The following is an 18855-nucleotide window of genomic DNA, read 5'->3' on the forward strand; positions in this document are numbered from 1 at the left end:
CCTCCTTCTGACCTTGTTTCCTTCCTGTGTCTATCTCCCGCCCCTGTTCTGTGGTAACAGTTGGCTCTAGTCTCAGGTCATGACCTCCAATTTATGAAAGTTATATCTGTGTCCCCCCAATAATATCCTGGGGGATGATAGGAAGCCAAATAGTATCTAGTAGAGAAATAGTAATCTGTACAACAACAGGATTTAAATTTGTGAAAATAAATGGCATTGACACTTTTGGATGCAGAGCTGATGAATTATACTGAGGAATAATCAATAGAAAAAAATAGACTAGAGAGAGTTCAGGGAGTCAGGCACTAACCTTACATACAGCTGACCCAGGTTCAACCTCTGGCATCCCATATTATCCTCAGAGGCCAACAGGAGTGATCCCTGAGTGCAGAGTCAGAAGGAAACCCCAAACACCACTAGGTGTAGCCCAAAACAAAACAATCCAAAAAAGTCTATTTTAAAATGTGGGCAATTCATGAAAACAAATGGATGAAGAGGTGAGACCAATGACAAATCATCGGTGAACCTATCATTGAATTTCATGATGGATCCCTAAGATTGCTGGGCTTCTGCTCCTCATTTGCTTAGAATCAAACCACTGCACTAAAAAGCAGATTTACACTTCCTTTCCTACTGCAAGAAAAGTGATTTAAGAAATATCAGCATAGGGTTGGAATGACAGTACAGCGGGGAGGGCATTTGCCTTGCACATGGCCAACCCAGGTTCAGTCCCTAAGATCCAATATAGTCCCTTATGCACCTCCAGGAGTAATTCTTGAGTGCAGAGCCAGGAATAACCTATGCCATTGCTGGGTGTGACCCAAAAAAGCAAAAAGAAGTAGCAGCATGGAGCCAGACAGATAATACAGAGGTTAACACACTTGCCTTGCATACAGCTAACCTGGGTTCATTCTCCAGTACCTCATATGGTTCCTCAAGTCTTGTCAGAAATGATGAATGATCCCTGAGCACAGACCCAGGATTAAGCCCTGAGCACCACAGACTGTGGTCCAAAAAACAAAGCAGCAGCTGGACAATGAGATATGGCACTCATATGACAAGGGTTATGGCACTTACCTCGTTTGATAACTAGCACAGCACACCCTGCTTGAGCTTAGAGCCAGGAATAGCCTGAGCACAGCGAAGACTGGTCCCTGAATCAATCAATTAATAATAAGCAGCAGCAGAAAATTCAGATAACTACAACCTAGATGAAACCTACAACAGGTTTCTCCAAATAAGCTCCCCCACATTAGTCTACTCCAGGAGAGTAACCACAGTAAATTACGTTCTCTTTTGGGCCTGAGAGTGAGTACAGCAGGGAGGGTGTTAACCTAGCAGGGGACCAACTTGGGTTCGATCCCCAGCATCCCATATGGTCCCCCAAGCACCGACAGGTATAATTCCTGAGTTCAGATCCAGGAGTAACCCCTGAGCATCACTGGGTGTGACCCCAAAAGCAAAAAAAAAAACAGTTTAAGGGATATGGCTATCAAAAAAATCTATATGTGATCTTGATTAAGGTTAAGAGCGGATTATATAAACTGAGGCTTCTTCCTCCTTTAGGTGAAATTGTAGACCCTCCCACCTTGTCATTCTTTTTCAGGACCAGGAAGGGTGTTCAGTCTTTCAGCCGAGGAGTTAATGCCCCACTCCCCCTGCCCAGCGAGGGATCTAGCACAGGATAGGCGGAGTGGGGAAATCTAAAAATAAAGCTCTCCAAAGAAACTGTCTTGCTTAAAGAGCAGCTTCCCACGCACACTGGAGCACCACATCTGCGGGGGCTGGAAAGCACAGAACGGAACAAACCTGACCAAGTCACATTAGTATTACCCCTTTTATGAGGGGTAATAAAGCACATTTCAGATTTCCCCCACCAGCACCCCAAGAGTCTAGAATGTAGATCTGGGGCAAGAGCTTACTGATACAAAACAGGAGATGGAGGGGCTAGAGTGATAGCACAGCAGTTAGGGTGTTTGCCTTGCACAGGGCCAACCCAGGTTCGATTCCCAGCATCCCATATGGTCCCCTGAGTACCACCAGGAGTAATTCCTGAGTGCATGAGCCAGGAGTAAACCCTGTGCATCGCAAGGTGTGACTCAAAAAGCAAAAAGAAAAAAATAGGAGATGGGAAAAAATCACTGGGCAGAAACTAGTCCAGGCTTTCTTCCATGCCTGACCTTTCACAGGTGGAGATGAGCAGAAAACTGAAGAGAGTTGCTCCCAACACACAAGAAGTGAAGTTCAGTGTTCATTTTAGAAAAGACCACAAGGGGCTCTAGGGGACTTCAGCCCAATGCTGGGCTTCTGGGGCCAGAGAGACAATATAGGAGATAAAGATTTGCCTTGCATGCAACCCACCTGGATTTAAAAATGGCCTCCACATATGGTTCCCCAAGCACCACCAGGGGTCACTTCTGAGCAGAGCCACGAATAGTCCCAGAGCACTGCTATGCAAGGCCCGTCAAAAAAAAAAAAAAACCCGAAAAAAGAGGCTGGGCTCCCATTGTTCTACTCCCGGCTGTTGGGTCAGAAACTGCCTACACAGGAAAAAAGGAAAGCTAGCACCAGAAGAAAAATGGCAATTCACAAGTACATGAGTTGGTGAACTCATCATCATCATCTCAAATTGAAAAAACAGCAGTTCTCCCTTGGCCAAGCTAGAAAAATGCAGACCCTGTCACCCCAAACAGGTGTCCAAGGCCATTAGAAAAAGTTTAACCCATGAGTTTGACACTACACTATACCTAAGCTAACACACAAAGGAGCTACCTCTGGCTCTGGGGAGTAATCCAAACTGCCTGTTTATCTGAGGATACCAACTGTGTATCTCGTACAATATCTTTGAAGCAGACTATTGCTTCTTCAAGAAGCCCAGGCAGGAAAATATACCAAAATTCTATCAGGAGTCCATAGTGCACATTTAGCAGTATAAAAAAGTTTATACTTTGACCTAACAAAGGATTATAGCATGCCTCAAGGTTCAGAAGCTCACCCTTGGACACTAACTCTATATAGCTTTCACAGCAATATAGTATATATCATCCACCCTTCCTGAGGAAGGTCCACCATCCTGTCCCATGATTCAGATAGAACAGACCAGTGCAGTGGTGAGTAATTCAACACAGTAATAGAACAAATGACCATAATGTAGCGACCTGTCATTCCTTGGTCTCTTTGGGAAAAAAAGACCCTTGTTGGGTTGGAGACAGTTCAATGGGACGAGTAAATGCTCCACATGAGGGAACCCCACACTCAATCTTTGGGCTGCTCCACAGTCCCCAGCACTGCTGGGTGTGGGAAAAAACAGGAGAACAGGCAGGAGAAAGAGAAGACTGGATAATAGGACAACAGGTAGAGCACTTGCCTTGCACATGGTCAACCTAAATTTAATCCCCAGCATCCCATATGGTCCCTCGAGCTCACCAGGAGTGATCCCTGAGCACAGAGCTGGGAGTCAGCCTTGAGAACCACCAGGTGTGGCCCAATAACAAAAGAATGAAATGAAAAGAGAGAGAAAAGACAAGCAGATAGACAGACAGAGACCCTTGTACCAGAACATAATGATAGCTGATCTGCTTGGATCCAAATCCTGGTATCTATTATGCATATGTCGAAGATAGATTGCCAATTTTTTCCGTCAAATCACAGATTGCAACCAAAGTACTTTGAACACTTGAGTGCTATTTGAATGCTGACTAGCAACAATCACACAACAGTCTTTTACAATTAGAGCAAACTGAAATTTTCCCATACTGAGTCATTCATGAGCGAAAAGGAAGAAGCCAGCTCATAAAAGGGAGGAGATGCTGACCATAAAGTACACAACCGATAAGTGTTGCTTTAGCACTGGGAGTACACACTCCCTACCCCACTAGTTAAACAAGAAGGGCTGGGTTAGCACAGAGCTCCACCCCCTACTCCCCACAGCACAAGATCTGGAGCTTAAAGTATAACTTACCGGACATACAAGGACCTCTTCTCACTTGTTCGGAGGGACCCAGACCCAGAGCTCATACTGCTGTTCATCATTTGTTCTCGCAAGTCATGTATCTTTGATTCAAAGCGACTATACTCTGTCAGGGAGACAAGAACAAGGACAAGGAAAATGAACTCAAGGAGCCACACCAAGTCAGCAGATCAGTGGCCAAGAAGCCAAGAGGACACTTGGCTCCCAACAATTTAGTTAACCTTTGCTTTGATAAGCAGAGTCCCTCCTCCTTGTATAGAAAAACAGATTTCTCTCCACCCCCACGTCCTCACCAACAGAAGGAAAGATTACACATTGAAAAAGGAGTTGCTTGGACATAATAAAATGGGAAATGGATTTTATCTGCCTTGAAGTCTCATTGAGCCTTAAAAAAACAACTGTAAATGCATTCAACTGCAGCTTTCATAAATCTCTGGGGCAGGCACTAAGGCCCAAGGAGAGCAGATGGCAAAGGAGACTTTCCCAAAATGTAGATAGCGCAGAACAGATGGCTCAGAAATGCGGGATGGGGTGGGGGCTGGGGGGAGGCAGAAAGGACCTGCGGCCATTATATCAGCTTAAGCAAGAAAGACTATTTGTTTCTAGAAGGGTTTTTTGTTGTTGTTGGGACTGGGGGCAACTAAAATAGGTACAAAAGTAAAAACCAACCAAATCTCGCAGATGAGCTAACAAAGTTATTGTGAGTTACTTCTCTTTTAACAGCTTTTATTCACTTCAGTAAGAACTAAGTAGTAAAACATAAATTTGCCCAGACCTAGAAGCCTTGCAGACACCACTCACCATAATCATGTCATCACTGGGCTTCTAAATCCATGCCCAACTTCTGGAAAAGTGGCTACAGACTTAAAAATCAATTTAAGAAAACCTGACGTTTGGTGAGGATGGGGGAGGTACCTAATATGACAACAGAATTCCTCTAAAACATTTAATATTTGCATTCCTATAAACTACTGTTCCCTCAATTAATTAAAAATACATATACAAAAGAGAAAACAAAATCAAGTGTAATAAAAAAAATAACTCTAGGCATGCAATTATAAAAAAAACTTAGTCCTAGGGCTGATTTGCTGTAATTGAAACATGGTATTCACATTTAATACATACACATTTATACACCATTTTCAGGTCTATAATTGCCTCATAAAAATGAGTGATATCTGAGGCAAGACTGGGGAAATGGCGGACAGGTATTCCTCACTCTAACAAGCTGATTTTTAAGGAAGCCAAAATTTATACCAAAGTTTGAAGGTTGGAGAACTGCTTTTAAAAATAAACACATTTTCGGGAGAAAAGAATTCCACAAAAGCACTTCCATGAGCCACTCAGGGCTGGCATGAAGCAACCCCATCTAGTGTATACAACTCTACAGGAAGAAAACAAAACACCTGTTCCAACACCTGACACTCCCCTCCCCCTTCTCTCAGCAAAGCAACCTGACCTTCAGCTGGATATAAAGGGAAATGCTAAAAAAACTAAAGGAGTTCTAACTCAGCAAATAAATTCTTCTCAACAATTTTTTGTTCACTCCAGTACCAATGAAGCCAACTGGTTAAATTCAAGTGCTCTTTCATTCATAGTGCACTGGTATTATAGTGATTTGCTCTCATTACCTACTCCAGTGCCTGAAATTCAACAGGAAGCAGTTAAGTTCATGACTCACCCATTAAATAACGCCGGGGGAGAGGGGAAGACAGCAGCTGGACAATGTCCCTTTTCTGAGTTAGAAGACAACACATCAGTATCAATGAGGCATCCCAGTCTAAAGGCGGAGGGAAGTGCCCAGTGTCATAGAAACCCTGCACTTACCGAGACAAAACCAATGGGTCTGCTGCTCACCTCGAGTCACAGCAGGGCTCAGCCCTCCACTGTGGCCCTCTCTAGCTGGTTCCTTCATGATCCAACTCCACACTCATAGGCTAACTTAACTCGGTGAGACAAAGATTTCTAACCATGAAATCCTTACTTGGGAAGATTAGGTTTAAGGAGAAAGGAGCACTGAACCAAGGGGGAAAATACACCGAATCAAACCTTAAGCCATGTTCTCTCTTACAATTTGTTTATATTCCTTCCTTGGAACTGACTTGCCCACTGTCCACTGAACTTCAACCTAGCAGCAGGTCAGGGAAGTTTCTTAGTAACTATGTTTCTTAAAAAATCCTTCAAAGAGGCTGGAGTAATGGTACAGAGGGTAGGGTGTTTGCCTCGCACACAGTCGACCTGTGTTTGATCTCTGGCATCCCAGAGCACACAACTAGGAGTGATTTCTGAGTGCAGAGCCAGGAGTTAACACCTGAGTATTGCCAGGTATGACCCAAAAAGCAAAAAAATAAAATAAAATGAAAATAAAAATCCTTTAGAAAAAACAAACATGGCGGGATGGGGTTGTTGGGGCAGGGATGCGGGAGTGGGTGAATCAGAGGGGGACCCTGTGGCAATGGTGAAAGAAAGGATAAGGACACTATGGTGGGAGGGAAGTGACATCAGGGAATGTTGTATTCAAGAAAACCTATCATTGACAGTATTGTAAAATCATAAATTGCAGTGGCTGAAATTAATTTTTTTTAAAACCACCAAATCACCTTTTTCCCCTCACAGCTACTAATCCAAGGTTGAAAATGCTGAGCCAAAGGGACCAGCAAAGGACTGGAGTTGTGGTTTGCTGACTGATGACCAAAGCTGCATGTGGAGGACCTGTGTTTGGTTCCTGGCATGGTCCATGCATGCACACACGGGAAACAGAGTTTTAGCTTTAAGGATTCCACTTTATTTTTAGTGCCACAAAGACTGCAAATCTATTAAACTCTGTTTTCCTCATTTTCCCCTAGAGTCCAGGTCTCTGTTTTATATTTGTAGAGTTATCTAATGTCCAAGAGGCAGAGTTGCCTCTAAGAAAATGAATGTTGAGTAAATGAAGAGCACATTAGAAACTGGGCCCAAGTCAATGCTTCTGCTCTCAAACCAATAAACCAAATGGTTTATAAAAGTAAATGCTGCCAGCTTCACTGAGGGCATAGAAAGGTTAAGATGGAGGATTTTCTTTCGTTTTAGGTTTTTGTTTTGTTTTGGGGCCACATCTGGCAATACTCAGAGGTTACTCCTGGCTCCAATGGAGACGTTACTGGGCCCGCTCGAGCAAATCGATGAACAACGGGAGGACAGTGACAGTGACAGTGACTCCTGGCTCTACACTCAGGAATTACTCCTGAGTGCTTGTGGGACCAAATGGGATACTGGGGATTGAACCCGGGTCAGCAGAATGCAAGGCAAAGATCCTACAGGTAGTACTACTGGCCTGAGGTAGTCAAGATGTATTCCATTTACCTTCTTTGTCCACAATGTTAAACTTTAGAGCAGAGGGGGGTTACATAGTTTTTAAACACCCTTTTGAAATGTTAATCACCCACAGTGGGCATCTGGTTAACAGACTTTGTGTGTAACAAACAAAATAAATTCTAACAATTTAGAATAGTCTTTAAAAAGATAGCACTGCAATCTGAATATGAGATTTTCTTTTTTAAATTGAATCATCATGAGACAGAGCATTACAAAATTGTTCATGATTGTGTTTGTCATACAATGTTCCAACACCCATCCCTTCACCAGTGTAATTTTCCAACACCAGTGTACCTAGTTCCCCCCACACACACCCCTTCAAGCCACCCCCTCCAGCCTGCCTCGATGGCAGGCACATCTCTTCTCTTTCTCTTCTTCTCTATCATTTTAGGCATTATGGTTTGTAACACAGATGCTGAAGGTTATCATGTATATCCCTTTACCTGCTTTCAACACTCAGTTCTTGTCCAAAGTGATTATTTCCCACTAGTATTATCATAATTGGGGCTGGAGCGATAGCACAGTGGTAGGGCATTTGCCTTGCATGAGGCCGACCGGTCAACCCGGGTTTGCTTCCTCCACCCATCTCGGAGAGCCCAGCAAGCTACCGAGAGTATCTCGCCCGCACGGCAAAGCCTGGCAAGCTACCCATGATATATTCAATGCCAAACACAGTAACAGTAAGTCTCACAATGATGACATTACTGGGCCCGCTCGAGCAAATTATCATAATGGACCCTCCTCTCACTTAACTACCAACCATCTCCCACACCAATGACCAGTCCTCCTGGCCCATTTTCCCTGGCATTGGATATCAGTGCCATACTGTTCTTTTATATACCACAAATAAATGCAGTCATTCTATATCTGTCCCTAAAGACTCCATTTTCTCAGGACAAAAGCTTCACTTAAAGACTCATGGCTGTGGCCTAGTGGTAAAGATACTGTCTTGCATGTAAGACCTTGCAAGTTCTATCTCCCTAAACTGCCTCATAGCAACCAGTGGTCACACAACAAATACCTCTGCTGTACTACAGCTAAGCGTATGTGAGCATCACAACCAAGAACATAACAGAAGGGCCCGGAGAGATAATAGAAAGCAAGGCAAGCACCCTACTAATCCCCAGCCTTCCATATGGTCCACCAAGCACCACCAAGAGTGACTCCTGAGTGCAGAGCTAGGAGTCATCCCTGAGCATTGCTGGTTGTGGGCCTACACCCCCACAAAGATAACACAACAGAATAGAAGGAAGAGAGGAAGGGAAAGTGGAAGGGGAAGGAAAAATGAAGTGAAGGGAAAGGAAGGGAAGGGAAGCAGGTAGGGGGAAGGGTCTTTGCTTTGCATGTAGCCAATCCGGGTTCAATCCCCAGCACCCATATGATCCCCTGAATCCACCAGGAGTGATCCCTGAGCACAAAGCCAGGATTAACTCCTGAGAACATACCCAGGGCACCTCTAGGTGTGGCCTCCAAATCAAATAGAGAGCAAAGAGAGGGAGCAAAATTACTCATTCGCACCTACTATTGAAATCCTCACTAATTACAGAGGAAAGATCGTGGATCTTGGAAAGATCATGATGTTACTTTTTGTTTTTGGGTTTGGGGGCCACACTGGTAGTGTTCATAAGTGATGCCAGAGATCAAACCCAATTGGCCATGTGCAAAGCAAGTGTCTTGATCCCCTTTACTAACTCTCTGGCCTGGAAAGATCAGAATTTTGGATCTTATCCCAGACACAATGACTTCTAGTAGGCACAGGAATCAGCACTTTGAATAAACATCAAGGTGAGTCTAATGCTCAATAAAATTGGAAACGGATGGTCTTCACTTGCAAAACTGAGTTTTTGATTTTACTTTGTAGTTGCAGGTAAAAGATAAAGTATACTGCAAAGTATCTCAAAAGGAAGGTAGGACAAGAGTGTTGGAAAGCTCTTCCTGCCCTCCTCCCCCAAAAAAGAAAAATTTGACAATACCACTACAGCTGCAACTGCAAACTGCTGGAGAAATTAAAGTGCTACAGAGGGCTCTGTTCGATGTGCCTACCCAGAAGAGTTTACATGTCTTTGATGTTTAGTCCCTACCCAGCACTCGTAGGGGCAACTCCAGACTCCATGCCTGGGAAGGTCTCCACTGGCATTGCTCAGGGAACCCTGAGGAGCCAGGATCAAAACCAGTGTTCTCATATGCCAAGCATACATGGGACACCTTTGTGCTTTCTCTCCAGTCCCTAGTTTATACTAATATTATTATAAAAGTAGCATATAATTTTTAATCCTATATCTGAGGCATTCCTCTATTGTTTCCCCAGCCACTCTCTTAGGTAACTAATGCTTTCCATTACACAAATTCATAACACATAGATTCACAGGTATCTCCTTTGTTCACTCTGGTATGTCATGGAAAACCTATCCATATCCATGTGTAGAGTTTGACCTTATTCTATTTAGTAGTAGTATAATATTCCATATTATGAACACACCATAATTTATTCAGTCATATTCCAAATTGAGGTCAAAAAGATAGTACAGTTAAGGCACAGTGCCATTCCAACACCACATCTGCCACTAGAGTGTCCATTTTCCTCCACCAATGTCCCAAGCACTCGTATCCAGCCCCCCTCCCAAAGTTAAGCTCAGTTCTGCAGACTCTCCAATTCTATTCCTTCTAGCCATTTCTTGTTCCCTTACTACATTTCCCACACGAGAGGTCATTCAGTAACTGTCCTTCTCCTTCTAACTGACCACTCAATATAATAACCTCTAGTTTAATCTAATCCCAGACTTTATGTGAAAAATTTTGCAAAAAAATTGGAGTGAAACCATTATGTGAAGTTCCCCCCCAACTGTTCTATCATTTAAAAGCAGGGTACAATTATGCAGTGAGAAAACACAGTTTCCCTCTCAAAGAACTGGGCATGCCCTACATGAGTGACATTTAAATGACCACTTGGCCTCCTTGCATTTGATAACTTCATTACAAACTATCCTGTTACTCTAAACAACATCACTTTTCCCTGCACACAACAGTGATTCCTCAATTTTGGCTCCTGTCTCTTCCTCTCTTCCTCTCTTCCACCCTTCTTCCCTTCCTCCCTTCCTTCTCTCCCTCCTTTCCTTCTTTCCTTTGCTCCCTCCCTCCCTCCCTCCCTCTATTCGTTCTTTTATTGCCTTACTGATGATTTTGTCTCCTCATTTTCTCCTATTGCGTCTTGCCTTCATTCACATCTCTTCTCTCTGGACCACTGCTATCCTATCCTAACTGATTTTTTCCTCCTAGGCTCTCCAAATGCTATTTCAGTTTAGATGCTTTTTTGTTTGTTTTTGGGGCACAGCCAGTGGCGCCCACGGTTTCTCCTGGCTCTGTGCTCAGGGGTCATTCACGGTGGGTCATTCACCTAGGTTGGCTTCATGCAAGGCCAGTGCCCTACTCACTAAAACAAGCCCCTCAATTTATATTCTTATTTGGAAGGCCATCCTAAAAATTCCATTTGTATCCTCCACTCCAATAATCCACAATTTAAGAGTGGCAAAGGAAATACAATACCACAAATAAATTTTCAAAAACTGCAACAATTATCCTACTGTCATTTCCAATCTATCCCATCTCATGTGAAGTATCTTTTGAAGTAACTTGTCTGGAGCCCCAGTATACAGTTAGATCCTTTCAGACCCTTATGTAATTTCCTACCCTACTTATCACTAGACATCATTTATACTGTTTGCCACCTTTCTTTTCTCATTCCAGATATTTTATTCATTCAATTATTTATTCCAATATTTACCCAATGCCTACTATCACATCTTCCAGAAGGGCAATGGAGAAGATTATTCATGACTTCTACTTAGATCTCTTTAATAGCCACGTCCACTTGCCCACATACCACATACCACATGATGGATATGTCGTTCCCAAAGTTCTCCCTTCCGAAATCCAACATGCCATCTCGTTGGTAAAGAAACAAAGAGCACCTGGCCCAGACAAGATCAGACCTGAACACCTGAAGAACTTACCATCAGTACTCATCAATACATTGGCTCGGTTCTTCACACGCTACCTGTCTGAATTCAAGGTTCCATCCCAATGGAAAACCAGCAGGACTGTACTACTATACAAGGAGACATCCACGACATTGGCAACTATCGCCCAATCTGCCTATTGTCTGTCATCTACAAACTATTCACTCGAGTCATCCTGAATAGGATTAACAGAACACTAGATGAAGGACAACCATGTGAACAAGCTGGATTCCAAAAAGGATTCAGTACCATCGACCATATCCACACGATTACTAAGCTCATTGAGGTTTCTCGGGAGTTCAAGATGCCACTCTGTCTAACGTTCATTGATTTAAAGAAGGCCTTTGGTTCTGTTGAGACGGAAGCGGTCATGGAAGCCCTAGCCAATCAGGGCGTACAAACTCAATACATCAGGATCCTTCGTGAGCTCTATTGCGGATTCACTACCAAGATCTCACCATTCTACAAAGAAGTAATCATCCATATCAAGAGAGGGGTTCAGCAGGGTGATACCATTTCACCAAAACACTTCAGTGCCACCCTCGAGAACATCATGCAACGACTGGAATGGGAAAGCATGGGAGTGAAGATAGATGGTCGGCAACTACACCACCTCCGCTTTGCTGATGACATCGTTCTAATAACACCAAACATCAGCCAAGCGGCACAAATGCTGAACGACTTTGATCGTGAATGTGGAAAGGTCGGACTACAGCTGAATCTTACGAAGACAATGTTTATGAGAAACAGCCTTGTTCCTGACGCTCCATTTGCTCTCAACGGAACCACCATCTCCGAATGCAACAGTTATATATACCTAGGTCGAGAAATCAACATGATGAATGACCTGGCACCTGAGTTGTGCAGGAGGAAGAGAGCGGCTTGGAATGCCTTCAAGAGCATTGAAGAAATAACTAAAACGACAAAGAACCTCCAGCTACGAGCACATCTCTTTGATTCCACTGTTCTTCCTGCATTAACATATGCCTCAGAGACCTGGTCCCTACGAAAACGGGATGAGAACGCTATTCGGGTCTCTCAAAGAGGAATCGAAAGAACTATGCTTGGAATATCACGATTCACTCAAATGAGAGATAGAATCCGGAGTTCTGATCTTCGTCAACGCTCAAGAATCGGGGACGCTGTCTCATTTGCCAAGACATCAAAAATCAGATGGGCTGGACATGTAATGAGGTTTACAGACAACCACTGGACTAGAGCCATTACTGATTGGATTCCACAGGACATCAAAAGATCACGTGGACGCCCACCTACAAGATGGTCAGACTTCTTTGTCAAGACCCTAAATGATCGGTTTGAGGCTCTGCATGTTCCTAGAACGAACAGATACCATTGGGCTACGCTAGCACACAACCGGGATGAATGGAGACATTACTGGCACCTGCTCGAATAAACCGATGAATAACGGGGATTATGTGATTAAGTGATTAAGTGACTACTGTGTGTCAGGCACTGTGAGACCTGTTGGAGATGTAAAGTCAATAAAAACAATTCCTAGGACCAGAAAGAGCTCAGCTGAGTGAATGCATGCTTTGAATGTAGAAACCCCAGATTTGATCCCAACACTTCATGATCCTCTGAGCATCACTGAGCGTGATCCCAAGAACAGAATCAGAAATAGCCCCCCAGTTCTGCCAGGTAAACCCACCAAAATAACAAAAGAATCCTAGAAATTACAATTGAGAAACAAACAACTATTTCATTACAATTTTAATTACAATTGGGACAGATTCTATGAAGAAATTTCTGAGAAAAACTTATAGAATGATCTCACCTACTGGCATTTTTTCACGCTGGGGAGTTATTAACAAAGGTTCCCCAGAGAAGAGAGTACTTTAAGCTGAGCCTTTAAGAATTAAGCTAATTTAGATGACTAAAAGAAAGTATTCCAAACAGAAGAAACAAGCACAAGAAAGGATGTAAAATGTGTTGATCACAAGAAATGGGATATGGGCAGGCAAAACTTGGGAGGCAGTCAGGTGTTATATCACACAAGACTTCAAGCACTATAAGGATTTTTGCTCTCATATTGAGAGTAATGGGAAGAAGTAACTGAAAGATTTGAAGTAAATGATGTTTTCAGGTGTGTGCGTGTATATAAACTTAGCTACTATGAGGAGAATAAATGTGGTATCTCATGTGTATTCATGTTTCTTGATAACAGAAAACCAATCTTTCTTTTTGTTTAGGCCCTTCAAGACTCTATTATACGTAGTCCCCGTTTCTGTTGCATCCAAACCAGGTAACACTCTAGTACCACTCAAAACATGTCCAAAGCCATGAAGCTTCCTAATGATTATTAGACATAATGGATCAGATATGAGCAGAAGTTGAGAGCCATCTCTTTTGCCAGCTAGTTCTAACTTTGGTGTCTAAAACAGCATAAAATATAATGGGTTCTTTTCCATTTAAAGAAGTTACAGAAGGGCTAGAGTGATAGTACAGCAAGTAGGGTGCTTGCCTAGCACATGGCTGACCCAAGTTTGATTGCTGGCACCCCATATGGTCCTCTAGCATAAACAGTAACCTCAGGGGCCTGACTAGCCTTGAAGGCTTGAGCACAAAGCCAAGAGTAAGCCCTGTGTACCACTGCTTGGTGTGGCCCAGAAAACAAAAGAAAACAAAGAAGTGAAAGAGCTGGAAATATCTGGAGCAGTTTCTAGTCTACTAATAATAGAAGGGGGTCTGGAGCAAAAGTACTGTGGGTAATAAAATTGCTCTGCTCATCAAGGTTCAATTTCCCAGCACCCCATATGGGTTCCCCAAGCCCTCCACCATAAGTGATACCTGAGTACAGAACCAGGACCAAGCCCTAAGCAACACCATTATATGGCCCCAAAACAAGCTAACAAAAAAATCAGTGAAGGGGATGTTACAGAAGGGTTGAGAGCCAGATTATAAGATTTTGAGAGAGAATCAGAAAGACATCATAGTGAGTAGAATGCTTGCCTTGCAGGTGAATAACCCCAGTTAGATCCATGGCACTGCATATGGTCTCCCAAGCACCGCCTGGAGTGATCCCTGAGCACAGTCAAGAGTAATCCCTGAACACAGCTGGGTGTGTGTGTGTCCCCATGCCAAAACAATAAAATAAATCAAAAAAGAACTTGAGGGAAAATTTTTTCTTGGCAGACTATGGGAACCCTTGTAAGGTGTTTAAATAGTGAAGTGTAATAAATCATACTGGAGGGCTGCGATGTGGCTGTCTCAGAGTTACAGCACTTGATTTTAATGTGTGAGGCCCTGGATTCAATTCCTGGCACTGAAAAAAAAGTAGAAAATAAAACAAATGAACAAAAACTAGGTTGGAGGTAGAGATTATTCTGAGAGTATAGAATGGATGACACAGAAAAAAAGATAACAAAGACTAGGAAGCTATTCTACTAGACAGTAACCTCAGTGGCCTGACATATTATGAGGCAATGGAGAACAGAAGGAAGAGATAAGAAACAAGAAATACATTGGAGGTAGAATAGATATCATTTTTAATTCAAAGCACAATCATTTACAATACTGCTAATGATAGGGTTTCATACAATCAACTCTCCAACACCACACCCTCCATCAGTGTCCACTTCCCTCACCATTGTCTCAGAATTCCCTCCCAACCATGCCCTGTTCTCCACCCAGACTTTGTAAGCTCAGTTCTGTAAACCAGCTCTCATGTTCTGATGGTTTTTTTCCATTTGTTATTCCCATTCTGTTTCTTTATATACCACATATGTAGAAAGAAGACATTTTCATTTATTACTTTTGGGCCACATGCAGTGATGTTTAGGGGCTACTCCTGGCTCTACAATCAGCACTCACTCGTGAAGGGCCGGAGTGGGGAAGTGCTGGAGATCAAACCCAGGTCAGCAGTGTGCAAGGCTAGTATGCTGCTCACTGTACTATCATCCCAGGGATACATTTATACATCTAATTTCCCCCTGTGTATTAGCCATAGTAGAGAATGTTCACCATATCCTCAATTTAAGTTCTCTCTTCTGAAGTCTAAATATTGTTACTTCCTTAACCATTCTTCATCTAACATGTTTTCCAGAACCAACATTATCTTTTCCCTTTTAAGATCTATTGCCCTAAATTTGTGATGATGTCATTATCTTTACAAAACTGTAAGTGTGCCGTGTTTCCTTTTCAAAGTTAGCATGGTAAACTGCACCCTTGTTGAATCAGCAGCATTTTATTTTGTATATAAATTTCTATAGAGATCTCTAAAAGAACATGCCTCAACTCTGAAATTCTCAAGTTCTGAGTCCTCAAAAGTAATGTAACAAAAAAAGAATATAAACTTTCTCCAGGTCCAGAGACATATTACAGCTGGTAAGTCCAAGTGTTAGAGAAGGGCAAGTGCTGAAATCTCAATCCCATATAGCTCTCACTTGCCATTTCTGAGCTGCCATTTCTGAACTTGGAGTTCAAAATAATCACCCACCCACCATGAAAATGTATGTAACTCAAGTGAAAATGAAGTTACAACCTCATGAGACAGATTTTAGTGAAAGATAATATAAAATAAAGTCTCCAATGGAGACGTTACTGGGCCTGCTCGAACAAATCGATGTTAACATATAAGACTACAATTTATACTGCTAAGTCAATACTATTTTAATAATGAAACTAAGTGAGTAAATTTTAAAAACACAAAAATTTGATTATATGGTTAACAAAAGCAATGCAAACTAAATACTAACTAACATTTTTATCTATCAAATTCACAGAAATTTGGAAAAACTATTAGAAACAATGGGCAAAGTGGAAGGATACAAAAATCAATACACAGGCAACACATAGTACAGCAAATAGGACATTTTCTTGCACCCCATCTGACCTGGGTTCAATTCCCAGCACCCTATATGGTGCTTTGACCACCTCCAGGAGTGATCCCTGAGTGAGTTTAGTGGCAGGAGTAAGTCCTGAGTACTGTCAGATGGGGCCCAAATACCCCCAAAATATCAACATATGAAAATGTGTTACTTCTCCTTTTGCAGGGGAGGGTTGAGCCATACATGTTGGTATTCAGGCTTACTCCTAGTTCTGTGGTTAGGTAGTGCACAGAAGATGATATACAATACTAGAGATAGAACCAGGGTTGAAAGTGTGCAAGTCAAACACCTTAGCTCCAATATCTTCAGCCTTGTTTTATTTATATATGCAAATATTAACTAGAAGAATGACAAATCAAGAAAATCCCACTTAACAACAAAGAGAATCACACACCCAAGAACAAGCGAAAGAGATGAAATTATAAGACAGTTTCTTCTGTACACTGGAAACTCTAAGATATTGATCAAAGAAATGCACAATACAAGGGAAATGGAAAGATATGTGATATGCATAAATTAGAAGAGTGAACATAGCAACAGATTTTGTAGACTTACAAATTTTTGTTCTTGGGTTTTAGTTATACAATGATCGAGTACCCATCCCTCCACCAGTGCCCGTTCACCATCACTGATCCCAGTATACCTCCTACCCCCAAACCCCCCCATCCCAGCCTGCCTCTGTGGCAGGGCATTCCCTTTTGTTCTCTCTCTCCTTTTGGGTGCTGTGGTTTGCAAGAGAGACATTGATTGGCAATCATGTTCGGTCTGTAGTCTACTTCAGCATGCATCTCCCATCCTGGGAGGATCCTCCCAACACCCTTTATTTGGTGCTCCCTTCTCTATCTGAGCTGCCTTTTCCCCTAGCGAAAGCTACATACAAATTCAATGCAATTTGTATAGCCCCCTAAGCACTGTCAAAATGATTCCTGACCATAAAGCAAGAAGTAAGCCTTGAGCACTACTGGGTATAGCCCCAAACCAAAAGAAAATAAAATGAAAAATTAATTAATTTTAAATGGTCCTAGGAACACCACCTGCAAGAAAATCAAACTACACCACTGCCTTATACCATATACAAAAACTAATTCAAAAGATTTGGATCTGAAACCTTAAAATATGTATAAGAATAAGTAGGTAATATGCTCACTAACATTAGCTTTAGAGTTGTCTTTGGGGATTCGGACTACAGTGGCAAGGAAAACAAAGGCAAAAGTAAACAAATGGGCCTACACTAAATTAAAAAAAAACTTCTGCACAGCCAAAGAAACTATCATCAAAATGAAAAATCTTTGGGGCCAGAGTGATAGTACAGTGGGTACAGTATTTGCCTTCCACTCAGATGATCCAGGTTCAATCCTTGGCATCCCACATAGTACCCCACACCGGCCAGAAGTGATCCTTAAGCACAGAGCCAGGAGTAAGTCCTGAAGATCACCAGGTGAGACCCCAAAAGTTACAAAATGAAAAAAGTTTCTTAATGAATGGAGAGGTATATCATATATCCATCAGAAATCAATATTCGAGAACTCATACAATTCAACAACTAAAAAATCTGGGACCAGAGAAATTATATTGAGTAAAGCACATGCCCTGTGTGTGGCTGACCCGGGTTAAATCTTCAACATCCCGTGATTCCCTGAGCCTCATCAGGAGTGATCCCTGAGCACAGAGGCAGGAGTATTTCCTGAGCACCAAAAGTGTTGAAAAACGTACAGAGGATCTTAATTGATCTGGTTGAAAAACGTACAGAGGATCTTAATAGACGCTTGTCCTAAAAGGATATACATCTGTCCAACAAGCATATGCAAATATTCATCATCACTTATTATTAGGGAAATATAAATCCAAACCACAATAAGATATCATCTCATGACTGCAGGAATGGCTATTATCCAAAAGACAGGAAACATGAAGTGTTGGCAAGGGTGCAGAGGAAACAGAAGCCTCAGACTGTTAGTGGCAATGTACACTGGTGCAAGCCACAACGGAAAATAGTATGAAGCTCCTTAAAACATAAAAAATCGAATTATGATATGATCCAGAAATTTTGCTTTCAGGTATCTATCTAAAGGATATCATAACATAAATTCAAAAGGATATACAACATTAAACACAATAGCCCAGAAATAGAAACTACACAATTGTCCGCTAACAGATGAATGAAGATGTTGTGGCAGGTCAGAGAAATAGTACAGTGAGTAAGACATTTTCCTTGTATACACTCAGGCCAGGTCTGACTCCCAGAACTCCAAAGGGTGGGTCTAGGGCTAGTGTTACCCAATAGGCCTGACTCCCTGAGCACAGTCAGCTGTGCCCCACCCCAAAAGAAAATTAGAAACTTGGTAGAAATGGAGACTAATTTTACAAAACATTCTTAAAGACATATGTTACCCTTTAGCCCAATAGCTGCATTTCAAAAAATCAATTTTGAATAATTATAGATTCACAGGAAGTCTTATATAAGCATATTTGATCAAAGTATTATTCATAAGATTAAAAAATGGAGATTTACAATAGTAAAATACAGAACAATTTAAATTCCTATCAGCATTAGACTGGATAAAGAAGTTGTGGTCCATGTACTACTGTGCCATTTAGCACAGCGGGTAGGGCGTTTGCCTTGCCCGAGACCCACCCGGGTTCAATTCCTAGCATCGCATATGGTCCC

General features: G+C 42.2%; 1 protein-coding gene across 4 annotated transcripts in view; it reads right to left on the reverse strand.

Annotated features, from left to right (window-relative positions):
• Positions 1 to 18855, reverse strand: part of DLG3 (discs large MAGUK scaffold protein 3) — a 64616-nt gene that overhangs the window by 21918 nt on the left and 23843 nt on the right. For all 4 annotated transcript variants that reach the window (XM_056129999.1, XM_056129997.1, XM_056129998.1 and 1 more), the window contains one exon: positions 3962 to 4076. In XM_056129999.1, the coding sequence (XP_055985974.1) occupies positions 3962 to 4076 (115 nt within the window). The remainder of the gene's footprint in view (positions 1 to 3961; positions 4077 to 18855) is intronic.

This window comes from Sorex fumeus, unplaced genomic scaffold (assembly GCF_029834395.1).
Source record: "Sorex fumeus unplaced genomic scaffold, SorFum_2.1 ptg000073l, whole genome shotgun sequence".
In the NCBI taxonomy this organism is placed as follows: domain Eukaryota; kingdom Metazoa; phylum Chordata; class Mammalia; order Eulipotyphla; family Soricidae; genus Sorex; species Sorex fumeus.